This window comes from Pan troglodytes, chromosome 5, assembly GCF_028858775.2.
Source record: "Pan troglodytes isolate AG18354 chromosome 5, NHGRI_mPanTro3-v2.0_pri, whole genome shotgun sequence".
Taxonomy (NCBI): Eukaryota; Metazoa; Chordata; class Mammalia; order Primates; family Hominidae; genus Pan; species Pan troglodytes.
This window is the reverse complement of record NC_072403.2, coordinates 108,993,320-109,017,212: the sequence shown is the minus strand read 5'-3', so window position 1 is coordinate 109,017,212 and position 23,893 is coordinate 108,993,320. Positions and strand designations below refer to the sequence as shown.

General features: G+C 38.6%; 1 protein-coding gene across 14 annotated transcripts in view; it reads right to left on the bottom strand.

The window, feature by feature from the left end:
* Positions 1-23,893, bottom strand: part of KLHL32 (kelch like family member 32) — a 244,703-nt gene that overhangs the window by 64,202 nt on the left and 156,608 nt on the right. For 12 of the 14 annotated variants that reach the window (XR_010158111.1, XM_016956028.4, XM_054686153.2 and 9 more), the window contains one exon: positions 12,147-12,245. The exons of the other annotated variants lie outside the window; for them this stretch is intronic. Coding sequence is in view for 10 of the 12 variants with exons in the window: in XM_016956028.4 (XP_016811517.1) it covers positions 12,147-12,245 (99 nt within the window). In the remaining 2 variants the exon portion in view is untranslated. The remainder of the gene's footprint in view (positions 1-12,146; positions 12,246-23,893) is intronic. 14 annotated transcript variants of the gene reach the window in all.

The following is a 23,893-nucleotide window of genomic DNA, read 5'->3' as shown; positions in this document are numbered from 1 at the left end:
AAATAATTTGTTAAATATTAATACATATATTTAATATTTAAATAAATAAAGGTACGTGCCTAGAAATGTTAGCTACACTGGAGATAAATATGGCAACCTAAAAAGATGGGAAAAAGCTATTTCCTGAACTTTTCAGAACTGTGTGCTACTTTTAGCATACGTATGCACCATGAGGTGCGTTGCCATCTTAGTCTTCATGATTTAGAAATATTATAAGTACACCTAATTGTGCATATTTACTTAGGTTCCTAATTTCATAGTTTCCCTGTCTCCTTCACTGGGTGGTAAACTGTGGGAACAAGGCACCGGTGGCGTCTTTAGTTTAGAGCTGTAGGAAAAACACATGATTTGGAGCTGACCCATCTGGATGGCCTCAGGAAGTGGTTAATCTTTTCAAGTCTAATTTTCTCATCTAAAAATTGCGAAAAGTGACACTGCATTCCAGATCTGTGATAAGGATTCTCAAAAGTGCAGGTAAAGTACCTTCTACATAGTAGATGCTCAACATACAGTAGCTATCATTACTCCCTTTTACAAATGCTGTTAACAGTACTTAAACTATAGCTTTGCATAGTCCATACTCACTGAGCGGGTAAAGGGAAAAAAACACTGAATGTCTAATACGGACATTGTTTTTCTATCAGTGTCAGCAAAAACCATAGCTGTCACGTAAAATCATTCATTTCTTTTGTACTCAAAAAATACTTCACTGGAGATAAGCAGGGAGAACAGATAGAGACATTATACTGGACCATAAGCAAGTATGTATTACTATAATATACTCTGGTTCTCAAGCTCTATATTACTCATAGCAGAAAAGGCACATGGAGAAATCTACGGATGGGGGAGCTGCATTTCTTTATGACCTTATTTGAAAGATAAACTCCTTGGGGAAATACAATTTATTCAGATTATCAAGGCCCCGCTGTGCAAATCTACAGTCTGGGAGCACACTATGGAGATCAAAAAATATTTACTTTATTCTGTTGGGTATAAAAGCTTTTAATGAATGCATAATTAAGACAAAAAAGTGTATACGGCTTTAGAAATTCCACCGCTGAGCCAAGCCATTAATGTCCAAGGCACCATACCCAGTTGTGATTCCACCTGTTTCCTATTTTGATTACAACCGAGTTATAAATCAAGGTATTATGTGACTACCTAACCTGGTGCTGCAGGAAAGGTTGGTACCCCAGGAGTAGAGAAAGCAACATAAAGGGGGCTGGTGTGGATGTGCGGTAAGGTCTGGCCTTTGGAACAGGTTGAAACAAACCAATAAATAAACAAAATCCAAACCTTTTAATAGCCTTGGGATCAGTTATATAGGAAAGAAGTTATCATGTTTATTGTGCATGTGAAGGGCTCTGTGAATTTTCTCAACATTGTCATAGAGTTGATAGGATAAAGTCTAATTGTTATAGAAGAAAAAATGAGCAATTCATTGACAATGCAGGCCAGATAACTTGTAATATGATAAAATAATCAAACTCAGATATGTTTATATGTATAAACATACAGAGAGATATAGGCATATTTTGTATATAAATATGTAAATAAGTATGGACAACTGTATGTAATGATATATTCAAACATTGATATGCATATGTATATGATACAATTTGATTAAATGAAAACAAAGTATTAGCAGCAATTCAAAAGTACAAGGAAAACTCCAGCATGCTCTAATTTTTGGAGTCTTGCAAGGCCTATTTAAATACATTTGTGCTGTGTAACAGAGGAATTCTACAATTAGGTTACTAGTACATTTTCATAATCAATTGTATGCATAATACCCAAGGCTCATGAATAATTTTATATTGTTCCTTGGGAAATTCTCTAGTAAGCTGGAAATCTAGTAGGGAGGAAGTGAAACATAGCCGTCAACAATAACTAATAATTCTGGCCCCAGTCACTACGTGCTGCAAAATGCTGTTTCAAAGTTCACTAAACCTGACTCAGCACGTAAGGAGACTGCCAATGAATATGGAATATATATGAGAAATTTATATATATATATATTTTCTTTTAATTGAAAATAGTTTATCTGAGCAACTAGGGTTTTAAAACTAAAATTTCAATAACTGTACTTTTTGAACCAGGATAGGCAAAATCAGTTTAAAAATGTTTAAAAGAATAGTATAGAAGTCATTATCATCTATTTCCCTACTTGCTCTAGTACACAAAGTCAGATTGCTGAAAATTAGCCCAGTACTGCAGACTTTAAATCATCCCTCAGTATGTCAATCATAACTTAATAAAGTAGTTTTTTTGTTTTTTTTTTTAAATCCCTCACTTACCTACAGACTGTCTTAATCATTATTACGAATAAGAGTGAGACCTGGAAGGTTTCTTTGTTTGTTTGTTTCAGATTTGCATTATTTTCGCTTTTTATCTTTTGGATGCTATGAAGCATACATAGCATCAAAATCTTTATGTTACTAGGAGCAATTCAAATTCATCTAAATGTGACAAATACACTTTCAAAATCTGAATATCAGTGATTTAACAGTCAGGTACTTGATAAAAAGCAGTGTGGCAACGGAATCTAGAGCGGGAGGTCTCAAATTGTGCTCCCTAGTTCAGACATCAGCATCCCTCAAAACTTGTTAGAATACAGGTTCTTAAGCCCTCCCCAGACCTCCTGAAACAGGAACTCTGGAGTGGGGCCCAAGCAGTCTGTTTTAGCCATCCATTCAGATGATTCCTTGCATAATCAAGTTTAGGAATCATTACTCTGGAGTATGCATTTCAGTGAAGACAGGAATGACTCTGTCCTGCATAAATATATTGTTGCAGCAAACAAACTGTGTGACCCGAGGCCTTCAACTGTGCCTCTGAAGTAGGCAAACGTTATACTGAATGTTCAGGACTGAGGCCAGGGTATCTGGAGCCAAGTCCATGACACAGACAAGCAGCCACTTCCTCGGGCCTGTAGCACATGCCCCTTGATGTGCAGCAGGAAAAAGGTTGGTAGCCTGTTCTAAAAGATACTTGTGGATAGACAGTGAGGAAGGGGGGAAGAGAAGTCTCCACCCCTTCACACTCCTTTCCTTCCTCTGGAAGGAAAGCCAGAGGAAAGAAAGACAGCTGGAGGGAAGTGAGACACATGGATAGCATTCTCCCAGTAAGGAAAAATTCAGATTTTTTTCTTTTAAATAAATACACAGTTTTTATGTCCCCTAGTCAGGAAGCATAGGATATCATGCAACTTTATAATCAAAGTTTCTATCATAGGGAGCTCTTATGGTACATGCAGAAGGAATCCAATCAGACAATATGTGTTTCTAAGTACCACCATGCACTAGAACTAGAGATGAAAGACTTTTCCAATTGTTTCTTGGATTCTGTATACCAGGATGGAGAAAGATGTTTTAATTATAGAAAGGGCAGTGGAAACAATACAACAAAATTTTCTGTCTACAAAGTGTCAATACCATGTATTGTGTTGCTTTTGTCAAAGCATTATTTTATTATTTATTAAAGTACAATTTCAGTATGATGTTTTCAAATTTCAGAGGCAGAGAGAAAGTGACGGTTCATTTAATTATTTGTGGCTTCTAAAAAACAATGTATGCATTTCAGCAAAATCAAAGAGAAGTGGCTAAGAGGAAGAATATCTTTTACAGAATGGTGATTATTCCCCAAAATTTCAGGAACAGATTTGTCCAATAGGTTGTCAATTTGAAGTAGGCAGAAAATTTGCTGACATTTCCAGAAATGAGGGAAGACAGGGGTGAGGGGATTGGGTAGGAGGATAACTGTGGAATTAACAGAGGAATTCACAGGTGAAGCACCACATTATATCGGCTCTGGTTTATAGAGCACTCACCGATGTAGGATACTGTGTTTGTAAGATACTTTGCACGCACTATCTCATTGAATCCTTCAACATCCCTAAAAGGTAGACTGTATATAGGATACCATATCTGTATTTCACAGATGAGGAGTTGGGGGGCAAAGAGGTTAAGTAACTTGTCTGACGTCATACAACTTTGGGACATAAACTTATGTCTTGGGGAGACAGATAAGTAAATTAACACAAACAATATGGCCTCCCAGAAGATTGCCCATAATTAAAGAAGAGGAGGAAGATATAATTCCAACTGAGTAGATTGATCAGGCAACTCTGGAAGAGGAGACAATGTGAGCCAAGTACTTGAAAGTTAAATAGGAATTCAGAAGGTGACAAAGTGAGGGAAAAATAATTCACAGAAAAGGAGGTTTCGTATGAAGAGGATTAGGTACAGGGAAATGCGCAAAGTTCATAATGACTGTGGAACAGGCATTGCACATGGGTAGTAAATTGTCAAAAAAAAAAAAAGCTAAAGAGATAGCACATTTCATAATAAAGACAGGCCCTGTGTACCAAATTAAAAGGAGTGAACCTCATCCTGAAGACTATGTGAACCACATTCATCATAATGAATAATTTTAAGCAAGGATATGACATGATCAGGTTGTGATTTTTTTAAAAAATTAATCAAACAGAATTTTTCATGGATTAAGAAAACTTTTCAAAATCTATCAAACATAATTTTGGAATTCTGTACTGGAACGGGGCAAGAGGGAAAGCAGGTTCATCAGTTAGCAAGAAGTTTCTTTAGTCCATAAAATAAGTAATGTGGATCTGAATGAAGACAGTAGTAGTGGAAAGAGAGACAATGAGAGAGATTTAACAAGTTAAGGGGGTGGGGCTGAAAGGTCTCTGTGTCAGTGTATGTGGGGCTCAAGGAGAAGGGAGATTCTAGGATGACTCCTGGTTTTCTGGCTTGGGTTCACACTCAGAAAGGTCATGTGCCTGAGAAATATCCAAGCTAAAGTGTAGACTAGGCAGCTGGCCTGGAGCTAAGACAAGCTGTCCATGGGGTACAATCAGAATAGGGTACATTATAGAGACAAGAAATAGAAAGGACATGGTTCTGCAACCAAAAGATGGAAAGCTAGCTTGGATTTTAGGGAAAGAAATTGTTTTGTGGACCAGACAAATAACTTAGATTGTACAGTGTTGATTAGCATTAGACTAGAGGCAGGGAGCGCAGCTGAGTTATTGCAGGGCAGTCCAGGAAAAATAGTCCCAACCCAAATGATGTCAATGACAAGGAGGAGAAAGAGAAGGTAGCATATCTGAGAAAGATTTAAATGGCTAAACCAACACTATTTAGTGGAATTCATGAGGTCTTGGCAGAGTGTAAGATTATGCCAAGGTTTGAGTGACTAAAAAGATGATGGTCCCTTAACAAAGACAGGGAGGATGAGGAGGAGCAGGTGTGTGAGACTGGGCAAAGGCGAATTTGGGCAGCATGTGGGATATCAAGTGAAATGCTGGCTGAACATACAGGGCTGGAGCTCAGGAGAGAGGGCTGGAGTCAGTAACCCTCCCCAGATGCATGAAAGAGAGTGATAGTGAGCAGAAGGGAAGGGTGCCCATGCAGAGCTCCCATGCTTTGAGGGACAGTCAAAGAGCTAATGGAAGAACACTTGTAAAGGTATTGAAAATGAGTAGGAGGAGAATAGGAGAGAGCCCCGAGAAAGAGAGGCGCAGGAAAGAATGCAGCTCCCGGTGTTTAAATGCTGTAGAGAAGTCACTTAGGATACCACAAAGGCCTGCTGCATCAGACAATAAGGAGGCTTTGGTGACCTTCGTTGGAAGAACTTTTGAGGAGTAATGAAGGCAGAACACTGAGTTCAATGGGCCTGAAGAATGAACAGGAGGTAAGGAGTGCAGACACTGGGTACAGTTGGGTAGTGAGGGCAAGGAGCAGCTGCGGTAATGAGAGATGAAGAAGAGTGTCTCCTGCCTTATTGATCCTATTTATAAACTGAAAGAAAAGTGCCAGTAAAGTAGGAGAAATCAAAACCAGAGGAAACACAGGGCGTAACTGATGGAATAAGGAGCAGAAAGGTGGTTTAGCTTCAGGAAAGAGGAGAGACATTTCACCATGACTAGAAATATTTACAGATGGGTGGGTGGGAGAATAAATATCTCAAATGAAACACAGATCTTCTTTTACACACCCCCGACCAATTTCCAAGTATTAATAATGGAACTCAGTGAGATTGATGTTTGTTTGTTTTGATTATTGATTCTGAACTCTAGCATGAATAAAATCCTGGAAACACTTCATTTTTAAGAAGAAAAATGCATACTGAAAGTGATTTTAAAATCACCCAGCTGACAACAGTTAGCTTAGGTTTGAAATGACTAATATTATTAGTGAACTCTTTCAAGAGATATTCTTTCAGGAGAATCTTTCTCCTCTTTAAAAACCACACAAAGAAGATACAGTCAATCCTACATTATCCATATAACAGATTAAAATGCTGAAATGACTTCCCTGGCCAGCCAGTGTGCCTCTGGGCTGTCGCTTCCTGACATCCTTTAGTGTGGGCTTAGGGAATAAAAGCCAACATAATAGCATATGAAAAAAATTAATTGGGACCCTAAAATGGCTACTGCAGATCTTATGATGCATTTCAAAGCCAAATATGAATGTTATTTGGCAAATATGATATTCTGGATTACCCATGCCAGATAGCAAATACTCTTGATTAGAACAAATAATTACTAGTTGGCTATGATTTAATAGGTCTGATACATTTCCACCCTTTTTGATCATTTTTGCTGATTAAAAATAATCCAAAAGATTAAACCACTTGTAATATGTTTTCCAAACTCTGTACTTTAACTTTCTCCAAACACAAAAGCCTCAGCTCTAGTGAACTATGGAACAGCACTCAGTGCATTTGATTATGAGTATATTAAATATATATGTTGGTACAATCATTTGTCTTCTCTAATGTGGGAAAAAATGGTTCAGTGTTGAAGAAAAATGAACATGAGTTATAACTTCTCCTCAATCTTGAGGAGAAGTTATTGTCTTCAGAACACCCACTATATATTATGTATTTGGGTGATACTCTTAATTTAATAATTAAAAGTATACTAATACATTGTTTAGAAAAGATAACCTCCTATAAGTCATTGTAGTATTACTTAATTAAAAATGATAATCTATTATAATACTGTAAAATATGTGAGCTCCTCAGTGTCAAATTTAATCCCCGAAGAAAGTATTTTTAACAAAAAAATGTATTCAGTGGGCAAAACTAATGAAAGGCTGGTAGTATATTTTTCCTACTATAACATAAATTTTAATATTTAAAAAGCAGAGAAAAATTACTTAATGCAGGCACCTTTCAATCCCTCAGTACATAATGAACCCCCACGATGTGAAGGGAGGGAGGGTAAAAGGCATAAAATCAGTATAAGGTGTGATCCCTCTGCTCGAAAGCCCCACAGTGTAACTGGAGGTGGTGAGACATTTTCCAACTACATTAAACCATGTGCAGAATGATGCAAAAACAGCACTCAGATACCTTCAGCCCTGATGTAGGTATTTCAAGAATCTAGTGCTTCTCAGAATTGAAAGTGGAAACATAGTTTCTTATTGAAATTGCCATTGGTACAAAAAAAAAAAAAAGGAACAAAATCACCCAGAATTCTCCTTAGCTCCCCGGTGAGAGAATAGCATTTTTTAAACCTTTGTACCTTAACTGAAGAGAGAAAATAACTAATTTTCACTGTAGCCCACTTAGTGTAAAATTTAACGAAGACAAGGGATGCTGAGTAAACATCAGTTACAGAGAAGGAGATTTAGGGCAGGACCCTTTCTCCCTCCTGTTCCCTTTATGTTCCTCCTTGGCTTCTGAGTGAAGAATAGTAAGAATTTGGGCTTTGCTTTACTCGATGATCCACATGTGCACGCTGTAAACAGAACAATGCCTTCAATCTGAGGAAATGATCTTTCATGCTGTAAAAACAGAAAACAAAACAAATGCAACAGACCCCCCCACCTCTGTTTCCCTTACAATGATAAAATGTTCTACCTATCGCCCTTGCGTCCCAGCCTCTCACATCCCAGCAGCACGCCTCCTCTTGCAGGTCACGTCTTTCACATAAAAGTGCTAAACTAATGCCGCTTAATGACAAATTAATGTCCATGAATAAAAAATACACCTCTAATAGCATAGAGTAATTTGCCATTACAATATCATCATTGGACATGCCCCTGGTTTAATACGATGTATTTAATTCATAACCTAATGAGTGATATATAAAAAGAGGGAGATGAACCCTGCAATTACATTTATGTGAGTCTGTCACCTTATTTGTAAAACCTTAGAGTCATTTACATTCAAATTAGAACAAATGAGTGATTTCACAAAGTGTGCTGATAAATGACCACAGCAGCCCAAGACAAAAGTGTATTTCCTGTGAACACATTAACAGTTTCCTATTATTTGTTAAAAATTACAGTGCATATTGCCCAGTGTGGTGTGAATAATGACTTTTTTACTGATTAGGTCAGAAGACTAATATGTAGCAAAATAAATAATTTTTCTTTTCAGTATTTTTTCTGATTTTTGCTTTAAATTAACTACTGAATTCTGGTGGATTCACACTGCCACCTGCTGTCTAGCAATAGATATTAAACCTATATTCCTATCAAAAAGGGAGTTGCGTATTCAGTACTTTGGTGGTTTTATTTGAAAAGTCTACATGATGGTTCTGTTTATCAATACATTTAAATTGCATATTATTAAAAAGACAATGATACTTGGTGCACATAAAGAATGGTTGTTAATAAAACAATATAATATGCTTGGGCAAGGTGATACAAAATGTATAAACTTTTTTTTTTCTTTTTTGGAAAACTAACGACAAAAAAGAGACATCTTCATCGAAGCTTCTGATGCATCACTTGCAGGAGATGTAACACAAAATTCAGTTGCCAATATTCCTGATCTCATGGCATTGTGCATCAGCAGAGGTGATGGTGTGTGTATGTGTGTGTGTGTGTGTGTCTGTATGAAGTTTTCCCCATTCCTACCCCTTGGTACAATCTAAAGGGGACTGAGAGGCTCTGCCCGCCACTGAGGATATCTACCAATGAACCTTCTCCCCTAATGGCAAGTCCCACTATGAAAACTCTGCCTTAGGGCCCAGAACAAAGCAGGCTAGGAAAGGCACAGTGGCTGGAGATGAAGCCAGGGAGGAACAGGCCTAGCCTTGAAGATGAGGCTAAAGACTTTTGTGGGAGAAATAATGCACCTGAATGATGATCAGGGTAGCTAATGAAAGTTTTCAAGCCAGATCAACATCCTAGTTCTGAATTTAAGTTTCTCCATCTGTAAAAAGAAAACAACACCCACCAGTGTTAAGGGGTGACTTAGCAGTGGAAATGGGAGTCCCTGCAAAACACTCAGCATGGATAGGCCCTCAATATATGTGGTTCCCTTTCTTGGGAAAGATAGTGATGGTCTGGGGGCCATGGGTTACCACAGATTGAGGCTAGAAACAAGCAGACTGCTCAGGAGGGTACTGTAACCTATAGACAAGATTAATGGGAGCCTAAAGAAAGGCACTCCCCCATCAATTAGCATTAAATACATTGCCCAGCTTTCCTTTTTCCCACACACATGCTTTGAGAACCTGTGAGAAGGCTAATTAGGGGGCTAATTAAATAGCTGTCCTCATTGACACAGAGGAGCACTGCTCCTGCAATTTGGGGTTCCTTCTCTCAGCAGCCTGCCAGAGGAAATGAAAGAGAAAGGAGCCCACACAGTGCCAGGTATCCCTTTCCTTTTCAGGAGGGCAGCAGCACCATTTACATGTTCACAGGAACTGCAGGATGGTGAGGCTCAGGGAGCTTCCACCAAGGGTTTCCCTTGGAGCTGCTTTGTAGTGAGCACTGGAGGGCAACGGTATATTTGAGCCAGTCTGCCCTTCACTCCTCTGGCAGAGAAACCAAAGAAAGAATGGCATTTTAAGAGCAACAAAACAATACCAGACATCTTAGTGAAGAGAGCGGTTTCAAAAACTCCTAGTTGACAAAGTACCACACAAAGATGGAGAACATATCAGCATTGATTGAAGGGGCACAATTCCTGGGTACATTTTAAGCACTGGGAATTTTTCACATTAATAAAATATTATTTTTATATACTCAATGAAATAGTCCCACATTAAATTAAAAATCAGTTGAACAATATTACCAAAACACAGCAAATAGATATAGCTATGGAGACTATATCAAAATATAAAAGTAGACTGAATTGACCCAGTCTGTGATTTTTATAATCCTAAGAGAGAAGCAGGGTATATATTTTTTAAAGGCTGAAATAAGGAAGGTTTCTACGTCGACATGATTTTGGTACTCATATAGTCAAAATTTCCTTCTACAAGTTTGACATCTTGCAATAATCACAGATAAAAGCAAAAAGTAAAGTTACATGACAAAATGAAAACATTTGTGAAAAGTCAGTGAAAATTTCAACCACTATTCAAGAAGCCTGAATAATAACTGTCCACAAGCATGTATGCATGCTACACTTTTACCTCAGCACAATAATGAAATGCAGAAGTTAAATTCCAAAGTATACAAGTCACTTAGTATCTCAACAGATCACCCATCTGATGGGATAGAGGAAAATACCCATGGACCTTTAATGTTCATCTGGAATTCTCACTTACAGAAAATTATAGGCTTAGGTATACCCACACACCCCTGCATATACACACCATTTATAATGTGCATCATGATAACTAACGCTCTAACCAAACTGTGTCAGCATGCATCACTGATTACTATCTGCCATGGGGAAAGTGAATCAGGTGATGATGCGTAAAGCCCAAGTTGCAATATTTGATGTAGAAATGTCAAATAAAAGTAATTTTAATTTCACAAGTCAAACACACACTTTTGAAGTCTTATAACCTTTCTACATGATTCCCATTTGCTACAGGCAGAAAGGGATTAAAAATAGCTTTCCCATACCACCTAACAATATTGAGAGGAAAAGAAAGGAAAATAAGGTAAAAAAAAATCATTAACCATTTACTGTTAGATTAAATGTGGTCAAATAATCATAAGAATTCCATAAACTGTATTTGAATTTTCCTCAGGTGAACATGGCTGACCTTCCTCACACTGTCTCCCTGGGAAGTGCTGGTTCCTATTTTCCAGGGTTGCTGGGAAGATTAAATAAGATGCTAGATGAGAAAGAGCTTTGTAAACTACCTAAGAGGTAACAGAAGTCAATGATAAAAGTATATATTTAAAATTACAGAAAGTGATTTAAAAGGAAAATAAAGTAATTGGGCAGGAAAACAAAACTTTTCTGCTCACTAATATCATGTCATATGCACAAAGATAGTGGAATTAAATTGTGTGATGAATTTATTATTTCTTCAAATTAATTTTTTAATGCTATAATAAATGCAAGTGAAGGTGACACCAGTGGGGGAAGTGGGAGGATCCTAAAATTGCAAATTAGTTAGTAACACTCTATAAAGTCCAAGAGACTCATAGCCATGCTGTCTGCCTAAGATGCCCCACAGACTCCTACCTAACAAGAAGTTTTCATCCAACCAAGAAATGGTCTTTGGAATCAGAACGTCCTACCAGCCATATTGCCTCAGACAAGTTGGATATATTTTGAGCCTCTGATGTTTTAGATCTATAAAAATGGGCAAAGTTATTGTGAGGACTGAATGTGAAACAACTGTGAACACACAGTCAGTGCTTGGTGTTTGGGAGTTTTCTCTCCCTCCTTCTCATGGGGCCTCTCCTGACCAGCAAGTCAGGGAGGAATACGCACATTACTCATCCCTTCTCCGGCATTTACTGCCTGGGAAGTTCACATGGTAATTAATTACGTAGGACTTTGTGATTTACTAGATACTGTTACTGAAATCTTCAATGACTATTAGACTTTTCTTGCATTTGTGATTATTTCCATAACCAGACAATATTGCTTCGGACTAGGACTCCTTTTAGCGACACCTCCCCCGGCTCCTGCAGGGAACCCTGTGCATGGTCACTGAGTTGATCGGCTGCTCAATGGTCGTGGGGACCTAAGGTGGGCAGGACAGTGGAGGAAGACTCCTGCTTCTGTGATTGGATGCAAGAGCTGCAGCCGCCCTCCTAGGAACTTCTCAGCTTGTGTCCTGGAGAAACTCTACTACCACAGCCCACACCCCACCCCCACTTTACCTGTCATTCAGCTCCAGTTGTTGGGGGCCAGCTTATGACTGTGGGGAAAGGAATGTGAAGGGTGTATGAGCAGGATGCAAGCTCACATACCTGGATGAGATAGTGGGAGCATAAATTGAGAAGCTCCAACAGCTGTAGGTGACTGCCCGCTGCTAGCACATCCTGGATCACACCTGGCTCCAGCAAAATCTGTTTTGTTTGTTAACAAAAATAAAACTATCAGTTACACTTAAAAATATAATGCTGCTTAATATGTAGATATACCATAGTATATTTAAATTGCTGCTTTACGTACTCTATTTCAATTAACACTGTTCCTTTTTATGGAAGTCAGTTCTTCTCTTCCTGTTCTGATTAATGAGCTGTGGCCCTTACTCTAACAGCCGATTTTTCTCTTTACTGCATGTGCTGATACCATTTGTGTGTGTGAAGCTCTGCACTTAACCACTTATTTTTTTGTAGAAGGGTATAAACATTTTCAAAGAACAACATAACCCTCTTAAAATTCAGTTTGTGATATAATCTTATAAAATACAAAAGAACTGAGTTTTAGTTTTTCAAAGTATCTTTCAGAATTTTGCTCTTTAGTAGACCACAGAAACAGGTATTTTAGGGAAAGGGGCATATGTTTCTCCTTGCCATATAAGACCAGAGGTGGATATTAGTCCATTTTACTTCTAAGTCCTACAACAGTAAGCTTCATCCGCAAACTTCCATTTTCCTCTTTCTCAGTCTCAGATTCTCTTATCCTTTCTATTTAAAATAAAGGAGGTTCAACTAGCATTTTCAGAATACAAAGACATCACATAGAGGTAATGCCTCCCAAGTATCCTGGTGATACCAATTTTTCACTTTGTTAAGTCCAATTATCTACCTACTGCTGCCAGCTCTTGAGCAGCTGATCAGGGCTGGAAAAAAGGCACACGACCATGTTGACAAAATTCACATGAATTACTGCCAGGTTCAAGGAGGCCTTTAGTGATGCCCCAGCCCTCCATTCTAACCCATTTCCCCAGCCCAGTGCTTCCTGAATCTGGTCTCTGGACCAGCAGCATTGGCATCACCTAGGAACTTATTAAACTGCAAACTCTTGGGAGCCTCCCAGACGTACTGAATCAGTAAGTTTCAGGGTGAGGCAACTAGTGTTTTTAACAAGTGTCCTGAGTGGCTCTGATGCACAGGGAGGCACTAGTGAATTCACTCCTCCACTCTACTACTTCACCACACTCCTTTCTCAAGCCTCCAACTCCTTCTCTGCCACTGGATTTTCACTTCATGATCTTTGAAAACCTCTTACCACCAAATCTACCAACCTATCTACCTACATCTGTATCAGTACCTTTTGCTCTCCCCAACAGTCCACTTGTGTGCTTGATCCCAACCCCTTCTGCCTGCAATTCTCCCCTCTTGTTCCTGCATCACTATAGGTTCTCTTTCTACTGGATGGTAGGTTTGAAAACCTCAGGGTCATTCTTGACTCTTGTTTTCCTTAGGCCTTATATTGAATCCATCAGCCAGTCCTGCTGGTTCTATCTTCAAAATAGTTTCGGAATTCAATCACTGCTCATGACTTCGATAATCACTACTTTAGTCCAGTCCATTCCTCTTCCTAAACTTAACTGTAATCACCTCCTAGCTAGTTGTACTGCTTTCTCCTTTGTCCACTCACACTATCTGTTTTAATAATATCAACCAGACTGGTTCTTTAAAACCACAAATGAAATCATGTCACTGTTTTTATTCAGAACTTTCTGAAGACTTTCCATCTCCATGAAAATAAAATCCAAAAAGTCTCCACTATAACCTAAAAAGTTCTTGAATATGCTGAGCACCTTGGTGTTTACAACTAGTTGTTTGCTCTGCCTGGGCCACTCTCTCATATACTTCAGATAACGTCTTACCTGAGATGCCTTCCCTGACCATCCTATGTAGAACAGTAACCCACCCCTGAACAGCCATCATTCCCTAGCTCCTAACTTTGTTTTATTCTTCACCATAGTGCTTACCACCTCACATTATATATCTTTTTGCCTATTTGCTTATTTTTCTCTGCTCAGTATAAGTTTCAGGAGAGCAGGGACTTAGTCTATTTTGTATCCCCAGCACTTAGAACAATGTCCAGCACACATAGTTGTTGCTCAATATTCATGAAGTTATTTAATTAAAATGCTAATGAATTAATTGATCTCTACACATGTTTTTTATTCAGAATCAATTTTAACTAATTTTATAAGAAAGAAAAAAAGGACTCTATATTTCTAAGCTGGCAAAGTAAAGAAGTGAAAAAGTTAAGCACGTGGCAAAAATACCAACACTCATCTTATTCTGAAAAATCTTTATATCTCCTTTTCCATCTAGTCAGAAAGAGAAACCCATCTTTCGCCAACTCCTCAAGGAAGGAGGCTTTGACTGACATTCAGGAAATTAGTGCAGCTCCCATCAGAGGAGCAAGGATGTTGTATAGTCTTGCAGAAGAGGCATGGCCTAAGGAGGAGAATGGGGAATAGATGGATTAGAAAGGTTGGTTTAGCCTTTAAATCCTGTCAGTTGCGCTCATTTCACACAACTGGTATTTATGATAACCTCCAAGGTTCACTAATAGCAAACACAAAGACAGTGATCACAGAGAGACAAGATGAATATTCCATAGCATGTGTTACATGTCCAGCAGGCTGACTTCCAGAAGCCTGCACATGAAAAACCCATAAGGCGATTGTTTTTGACTTTTTTTATTTTTTGTTTTGTAGTTTTTTCCTTCCACTCATTATAACATAAGTTTTTCTAAAATATGCTTTAGCATAGAAAATCTCTAAGTGCTCTTAAAGAGTTGGAGAAAGAAACCCTACCAGGACAGCTGTTCTCACTTATGGAAACAGAACCAGTGTTTGCAAACCTCTCTGTACCAGAGGCTTTTGATTCAGCTTTGTTGCTCTTTGGTGACTGACTGTTCGAATATATTTTTCCAGGGAATTTGTGTTTGGCCAGCAATAAAATCAAAGGTCCAGTCTCCTCATGATTTACAGTGTGGTGAATTTATCTGTCACCTGCCTTGAAGGACTGGCCAAAAGAACAACCTCTGCAGAAAAAAGGGATCTCAAACACACAGGTTTATGGAGAACAACTAAGACAGCTGCATTTAACTTCTGCCAAGTATTATATTTAGGTATTTCAGAAACATACCCATCAACATGTAGTCTGACACTCAAACCAGGACAGATAGGAAGAAGGGTCACTCAAGGACCACCTGCAGGAAGGAAGAGATGTTCCCCAAGATCTGAAAGCACACAGGGTGGGAATAGGAGCTAATGTGAGTGGCCTGACGCATCCAGTCACTCATCAGTCTGGAGGAGCATATCACAGCTAGAGGCATAAACAGTGGACGAGACAAAATGTCTTAATAACAAGAGATCAAGAAAATGCTAGATACATAAAGCCAAGTGGTCCAGAATCCAGGGGCGGGGTGGGGCGGGGTGGGGGAAGTGGGGGGAAAGGAAACCCTAAAAGAAGCCAAACTAGGCTGGGCATTGCCTCTACCCCCAGTGACGCTCACCTGCTTGGGTGGAGCTCACCTGTAGAGCTGGGGCTTCTCCAGATTTCCAAACAGGTTTTGATGCAACCAGGAGCAAACTTAGGTGGGGGCATGAATGTTTCTTGTTCACAGAACCACCTGTATAGAGGATTCTTTCCCCGCCTGACCTCCAGGTGGTGGAACACAAGGGGCTGTTCTCGAATGAGGGATGCTGGACAGTGCTAGCAGAGAGGTCACCTCTAGTCTCACCTCACCAAGTAATGAGATGATCACATCTCATTACTTGGGTCTGGCCCAGGAACATCTCCTGCAATTTGTAGCAGGCAAGGTCATATGAATGAGGAGAGGGCCACGACTGATTCCCATTCCAAATGCTGAAACTCTACACTCATTTTGGTGGGGATAAGAACCAACCAGTGGCTGTATTTAGGGTGACACAGAATGGTGTGACAAAGTAATAGTGTAAAACCCACAAGTGCAGGAGAAGGGGATGGGTACCTGGTAGGAGAAATTATGTCAGAATTCAGTCATGAGGTGGCCCAATCACCCTCCTGGTAGGAGGCACTCTTGAATAGTGTGTGCCAACATGTCCTGTGGTCACCAATCCAAGCAGGGTTGGTAGCAGACAGGTGAATTTGCATGATCTCCAATGAAGGCCCTCTAAACTGCAATAAGACTGGGACTCCTGGTCTCCAGGAAGAATATGGGGCCAGAATCTGGTGAAAGAGGAGGAGAATGGGACCTGAGGTGAGATTCTGTGTAGGGCATGATGATGTGGGCAACCTCAGTCAGTGCCCACACCTCACATGGGGGCTCTGGGAGGGTGGAGCTGGGACTGAGCGGTGGGAGTAGGGACACCCCACAGTCCCCAGGGCATCCCTGCCCCTCCTTCTTCAGCTCATCCTCCTGGATCATCAGATGTCCACTCTCTCAATTCTGTCTTCTTTTTCTCTTTATTTTCCCTCTCCCTTACACCTAGCCTCTTGGATTGGTGGCTGGTAGGGACTGTCTTTAACAGCCATGGTAAGTCTCAGTGTGACCTTTTTTTTTTTTCCTGCCTGTGAACAAGTGAGTGGCATCTTCAGAAAATTTTGTATCTTCAGATCTTCAAAGCTATCTTCTTCATTTCTTGCATAAGGAGATTTTTTAATTACCTGCTTCTTGGTCTATGTGTACAGTAGACTGAAGGATTTGAGCATGTTAAAATCAGACAACTAAGGTCTTTAGTAAACACACATACCATGTGTGCACATGAACAACATGCTTTTGCAAGCAAAGCAAGCGCTTGTACAACTGCAAATTAGAGTGGTCTAATACCATTTATGAGAATAAATGATTACATTTCCTCCCTTCTTTATACTTCGTTTCTTTGGTTTTTTTTTTCCTGTATAGTATTACAGAATGGCAAATTATCAGAATCTTGAATTTATAATCATCAAATGAACTGGATACAACAGCATAAATAGCTTTTAAATGATCATATATTCAACACACATAAAATGTTTTGCATAAAGTTATTTATGACAGAATTCTCACAGATGGAACATGAAACACAAGATCTATCTAGCTATGAGAAATTTCTACCAATCTAGTTTTAGTTTCAAAACCACTGCACTAAGGACTTTTTATCCACAAGGTGGCAGCCATTTAAAGGAAAAGAATTTTCTAAATTGACTCATGCAGTGCACATCTATATCTGACATCTGAAGTTTATTTTTAAGAAAGAAAAACATAGTTCAGGTAAGGATAATAAAACACATGAATTCCAGTTTCTAAATGTTGTGATCATATTGGGAAATGTTCATAAATATGCCTGTTGAAGTGCTCCATCTGAGCAATACTGGCTAGAATTCAGTAGTTCTCTATAAATCAGAGAATTCAAACTTTTGAGGCTTGTATTTGGAAACCCTCACCATGTAGCCCCAACCTGCTGTTAAAAACTTTTCTCCAGTTTTATGACCTTCTGGTCCCTTTGCTAAAGCCAGTAATCTACTAGTCTCCACACTCAGACAATACCTTGTTCTCCATCTTCAATGTCCTCCTCATTTCTTTAATTTCCATATGTCAAAATCCTACTCATTTCAAGATCCAACTCTAAATCCACTCCTTATACAAAGCTTGGCAAGATCTCTCCCCACCCCTACCTCATCCTGGGTCTCCACAGACATCTGGTGAACTAATAAGCCCATGTGTTCTAGGTCACGCTGTCTGCTTTCAAATCCTGCCTCCTACACTTGCGGACAGAATCAACTTGGGAGAACAGCTCAACTCCAGGTGCCTCAGTGTTCTTATTTGTACAGTGAAAGTAATGATGTCTACCTCAAAAACTGTTTTAAGGACCAAGAGAATGCTTGTGTATCATTACAGTTGTGTGTGTCTATATGTAACAAAGCAGCTTAGACAAATATAAGGGTTACTTTTCCAATAACATTTGGACTAGGCAGCTTAGAGTGGCAACCAGCCTCCTTGTATTTTCCTGCTTGGCAAATCTCAGGCTGTGGTTTCATGGTCTCACATTGGCTGCCATACCTCCAGGCATTATGTCTACATTCAAAGCAGAAAGAAAGGAGAGGTCAAAGAACAAAAAACATTTGCCAGCTGAGTCTGGCATTGTTTATCAGAAAAACAATAGATTTCCTACAAACACTGTTACAGAGACTTCCATTTACATCTCATTGGCTGGGTGGCTACACATAGCTGTAAAAGAGCCTGGGAAATTAAATTTTTATGGCTAGATGCACCATAGTCCCAAATCAAATTAGAGTTCTATATAAAGAAAAAAGAGGAAATGAATATTGGTAGGCAATCAGGGCATTGGCCATGGGACTTAGCATATATATATATATATATATATATATATATATATATATATGGAAAACTACAAAACTCTGATGAGAGAAATCAAAGAAAAACTAAATAAATGGAAAGATCGTCCATGTCTGTGGATAAAAAGGACTCTATATTGTCAAGATGTCAGTTCTTCACAACTCAATTTATAGATTCAATGTAATCTTATTCAAAATCCCACAAAATTATTTTTTGTGTATTAACAAACAGATTCTAAAGCTTATATGAAGAAGCAAAAGACCCAAAATAGCCAACACGATGTTGAAGGAGAACAAAGTTGGAGGACTGACAATACCTGCTTCAAGACTAAAAAAAAATACAGTTATCAAGACAGTGTGACATTGGCAAAAGAAGAGAGAAACAGATCAATGGAACAGAACAGAGAGCTCAGAAACAGACTCACATAAATATGGTCAATGAAAGAGCACAGATAATATTATATTATAGATAATATAATAATAATGGATAAAAGTCTTTTCAAGAATGGGGCTAGATCAATTGGACACTCACATACAAAAATTGAACCTGGACACAGCTCTCAAACACTTCACAAAAATAAACTCAAAGCGGATTACAGATGTAGATGTAAATGCAAAACTAGAAAACTCCTACACGGTAACACAGGAGAAGATCTAGATAATTTTGGGTATGACAATGACTCTTTAGATACAACACTGAAAACATGGTCCATGAAAGACATAATTGACAACTTGGACTTTTTTAAAATTAAAAACTTCTGCTCCACAAAATACACTATTAGGAAATTGAGAAGACAAGCCATAGGCTAGGAGAAAATATTTGCAACAGATACATCTATTAAAGGAATGTTATCCAAAATATCAAAAAACTCTTAACACTCAACAATAAAAAAAACCGAACCATCTGATTTTTTAAATGGGGGCGGGGGGGGTGGCTGTAAAAGATCTGAGCGGATACCTCACCAAAGAAGATAGGTGGCAAATAAGCATATAAAAAGATGCTCACATAGGAAAACTGCATTTTTTGTACATATTTTGTTAGATTTATACCTGTTTAATTTTTGGGATACTAATTTCTAAGAATAGTTTTAACTTTTCAAAACAGTCCCCCAAACCCAAAAGATGAATAATATGTTGTGATACATGAAAATTATATGAAATTCAAATTTAAGTATAAATAGAGTTTTATTATAACATAGGTATGCTTATTCATTTACATATTTGTCTCTGGCAGTTTTCATGCTACAACAGCTAAGTTGAGTAGTTGCAAAATAAACTTTATTTACTTTTTAAAATAGAGACAGGGTCTCGCTATGTTGCCCAGCCTGGTGTCAAGCTCCGGGGCTCAAACGATCTTTCTGCTTTGGCCTCCCAAAGTGCTGAGACTATGGGCGTGAGCCACTGTACCCGGCTGTGACAGAAATTTTATATGGCCTGAATTATACTACCTGGCCCCTCACAAAAAAAGTTTGCTGATCCTTGGTCTAGAGTATAGGTAGGGGCTGGGAGTCAATAGCATAAGATAATAGCAAGTTATTTGTCAATACCAAATAACTTGGGTCTGGATGACATCACCAAGGAAGCTAGTTGGATTAAACAGGAGGGTTCTGAAGCAGGAAGGATTTGAAGCCTACAGAGTGGGGAGGAGCAAGCAAAGCCACCTGGAAAGGAGTGATGGGAAGGCTGGTGGTGGCACAGAATAAAAGCCCACAGTGAGGAGTGTTACAAAGGCCAAGAGAGAAAAGGCAGGCTGGTGGGCTGGGCCTGGTGGCTCACGCTTGTAATCCCAGCACTTTGGGAGGCCAAGGCGGGAGGATCATGAGGTCAGGAGATCGAGACCATCCTGGCTAACCCAGTGAAACCCCGACTCTACTAAAAATACAAAAAATTAGCCGAGCGTGGTGGCAGGCGCCTGTAGTCCCAGCTACTAGGGAGGCTGAGGCAGGAGAATGGCGTGAACCCGGGAGGCGGAGCTTGCAGTGAGCCGAGATCGCGCCACTGCACTCCAGCCTGGGTGACAGAGCAAGACTCCGTCTCAAAAAAAAAAAAAGAAAAAGAAAAGGAAGGCTGGCTATGCTGCACGAAGCTGTGAGGTCACATATGACAGTATTTAATTAGATTTGGCAATATTTGTGACTGCCAAGAACAGTTTTAGTGGAATGATGAAGATAAAAGCCTCCAGACTTGGAGTGGAAAAGTGAGTGATGAATGAGTGAAAGTGAGGAAAAATAACTATGTAACACTTTTCATAAGCTCTGCTGTGAGAAGAGTCAGAGAAATAAATGGTAGCTCAAGAGGAATATAGAAATAAGAAAGGGTTTTTTTTTTTTTTTTTTTTTTTTAGACAGGGTCTCAGTCTGTTACCTAGGCTGGGGTGCAGTGGCACGATATCGGCCCACTGCAACCTCCACCTCCCAGGTTCAAGCAACTCTTTCACTTCAACCTTCCGACTAGCCAGGAGTACAGGCACATGTCACCACGCCTGGTTAATTTTTGTATTTTTAGTAGAGACAAAGTTTCACCATGTTGGCCAGGATGGTCTTGAATTCCTGGCCTCAAGTAACCCATCTGCGTTGGCCTCCCAAAGTGCTGGGATTACAGGCATGAGCCACCACACCTGGCAAGAAAGGGATTTTTAAAGGTGAGCAATAGAGAGTGTTTACATGCTGTGGAAATAATGCAGTAGAGGAGAAACTGATGGCAGAAGAGACAGCAGCAGGATGACAGGAGTGATATTGGACAGAGTCAGAGGGAGTGGATCTGGACCCTAAGTGGGGAGATTAGTCTCTGACAGTTCAGGGATACCCCTCCCACTGTAAAAGAGGGGTATACCCAGAAGAAGTTCAGAAACAGGGAGGGTTGAGAATTTGATGGTATGATGATGAAGATCTTCCTTTCTGTTTCTATTTTCTCAATGGACGGTGACTTTTCCTTATGATATGTGTACTGGAGGTAGGTTAGTGAGGGGAATGTCTCTAAAAAGAGAAGAGAGAGGGTGAGAAACTCATCAAGAAGAGGAGGAAAGCAAATTTACTAGGGAAACAGATTAACATTGCCTGGCATTGGGTATCTGTCTGAGATTTGGAGTCATGGATTTGAAGTGAAAACAGTGACTTTCTCCAGTGACAACCAGCAAAATTGATTCTTACAGTTGGATTCAACAAATAATTCTCCAAAGATGCCACAGGCTGGAATCAATTTTTACTCTCTCTTATTTTTTTTAGACAGGATCTCACTCTGTTGCCCAGGCTGGGGCACAGTGGCACGATATTAGCCCACTGCAACCTCCGCCTCCCGGGTTCAAGCAATTCTTCCACCTCAACCTCCCGAATAGCCGGGAGTACAGGCTGTATTCTTTGGGCTGTGCCAAGTTCTTCCTACTTTGACAGATACGTGGTACATAGAGATGAATAGCTATCATTAGTTTTTAAGGTGCTATATCTGTCTATTCAATTACTATAGAATAAATGCCTATTATTTTCTTCCTGCAAAGTATAATGCAAATTACTGTCTTATTTTTCAGGCAGTCCTTGACAAAGTACTACAACTCAATTATCCATTCTCCTACCTGAATTAGTGCAACTTTTGAAGCATCAAACATACTCAGGTATTTTTCTATGTTATATATGCAAATAACTCAGATCCCTGCTAATCCATTTCTTAAAAATGCAATGGTGTGTTGATCTGGCATTTCCAATCACAGTTTGACCTACTGTGAGAAAGCACCAATGTACATTTTCTCATCAGTGCATCCCTAACAACTAGTAAGTCCTTAGCATATAGTAGGTGTTCATTAAGTATTTGCTGAATTAATGAATCTAAATTTGAGAATAAAATGTAAATGGATGGTTTTTATGAAGTATACAAAAATAAAATATTCACAAGTTAACTTAGAGTATTCAATACATTCAAATTATGCCTTCATTTGAATGTTCTCATCATTATTTTACTCAAATGGAATATATACTTCCAATATAAATCATCTTAAAAGTACTGTTTAGCAAATTATTTATCCTGATATTAATTATAATTTGACCATATATTTTTGCTATCATGTTGCTTTCTTTTTAAAAAACTTAAGTTAGAATTGTAAAACTCCCATATACTGCTGCTTCATACAAATACTGAATGCTTCCAGCAGAGGGCTCAAGAATTCTATTTTAAGGAAAAAAGAATTCTTTATTATGAATATTTAAGGAAAAGTGAAAGAAAAGAAAGAAAATAAGGTGTTTTGTAGTCTATGCATACATTACGTGTAGTCTATGTATTTTGTAGTCTATGTGTAGTATATGCACAGACTACAAAATGTCTATGTATGAATGCTTAATATATAAATAAAAATGCATAGTACATAAATAAAAGGCATAGTACACAATAAATTTATTTAATACTTTTGTTATATACTATGCATATAAATGCATAGTATATAAATGAAAAAAACAAATGTACTTATATCTTATCTAATTCCAGAAAAGAAGTTGAAGTAAATTATAATCACAAAATCTTTATAAAATCACATAGACATATGGGCATCTGAAGAAAATGGGCATCCGAAGAAAGCGGAAAGATAACATATAACATGTAAGTAAGTGAGAATTTGGAGTGAAAATATTTTTTTACTTTTAGTCTTATTAATAATTTTATAAAAATTTGGGTCATGTTTTTTCATTTTTAAAGATAAATTAATTTCTTTTTATAGAATTTGCAGTATCCTTATATTTAGTGCTGAAACAAGGATGAAAAAAATTTGGGAAATGTGTGGAATGATTTATTTATGGAGCAAGCTGGGAATCTGGAGGCACTTCATTTTCATAGGCAGAGCTAATGGGCTGTAGCACCACTTTATTCATGCCTACAACTAACATTAAGATCCCTCCGGGATTCCAAAAATGTTCAGAAAGAGGTCTCAAATCTTTTTATTCAGTCTATTTACTTATTATCTTCTCTGCCTCATTTCAAAAAGGATCTGAGGCATCAATACAAGCATTTAAATATTAAGAATAAAAATAACTCAAAGCAAGAGAAAAGAGGAAACAATATGAGGTCAGGAGAGAATGTGTGTGCGCGCGCGTGTGTGTGTGTATCCATCCTCATAACTATTATAAGTGGGTCACAATGTGGCTCTATGCTTCCTAGCATCAAAACTGAAAAAGAAATGTAACCTAATGCAAGATTAAAAGGTGAAAATACTAAGGAGATTTCTAGATTCTCCAGACCCTGAGATGTAATGGAAATTTCCCAGCAGACATTAAGAGGGCTATTGAATGATTTGCTTGATAATACTTCTAATAATTCCATCAGAAGTATATTTTATAGAACATTGCATAAAAAGTGAAGGTTAATAAAGAGATTATTTAAGACCCAGACATCCAGTTTTCTGGTTTTCTGGCTTGATCTAGGTATAAAATTTAAAATATTTAAGAAGTCCTTCTCAATGGATTCAATACTACCTTCTCAGGGAAATTCGAAAATTTGCGGGGATA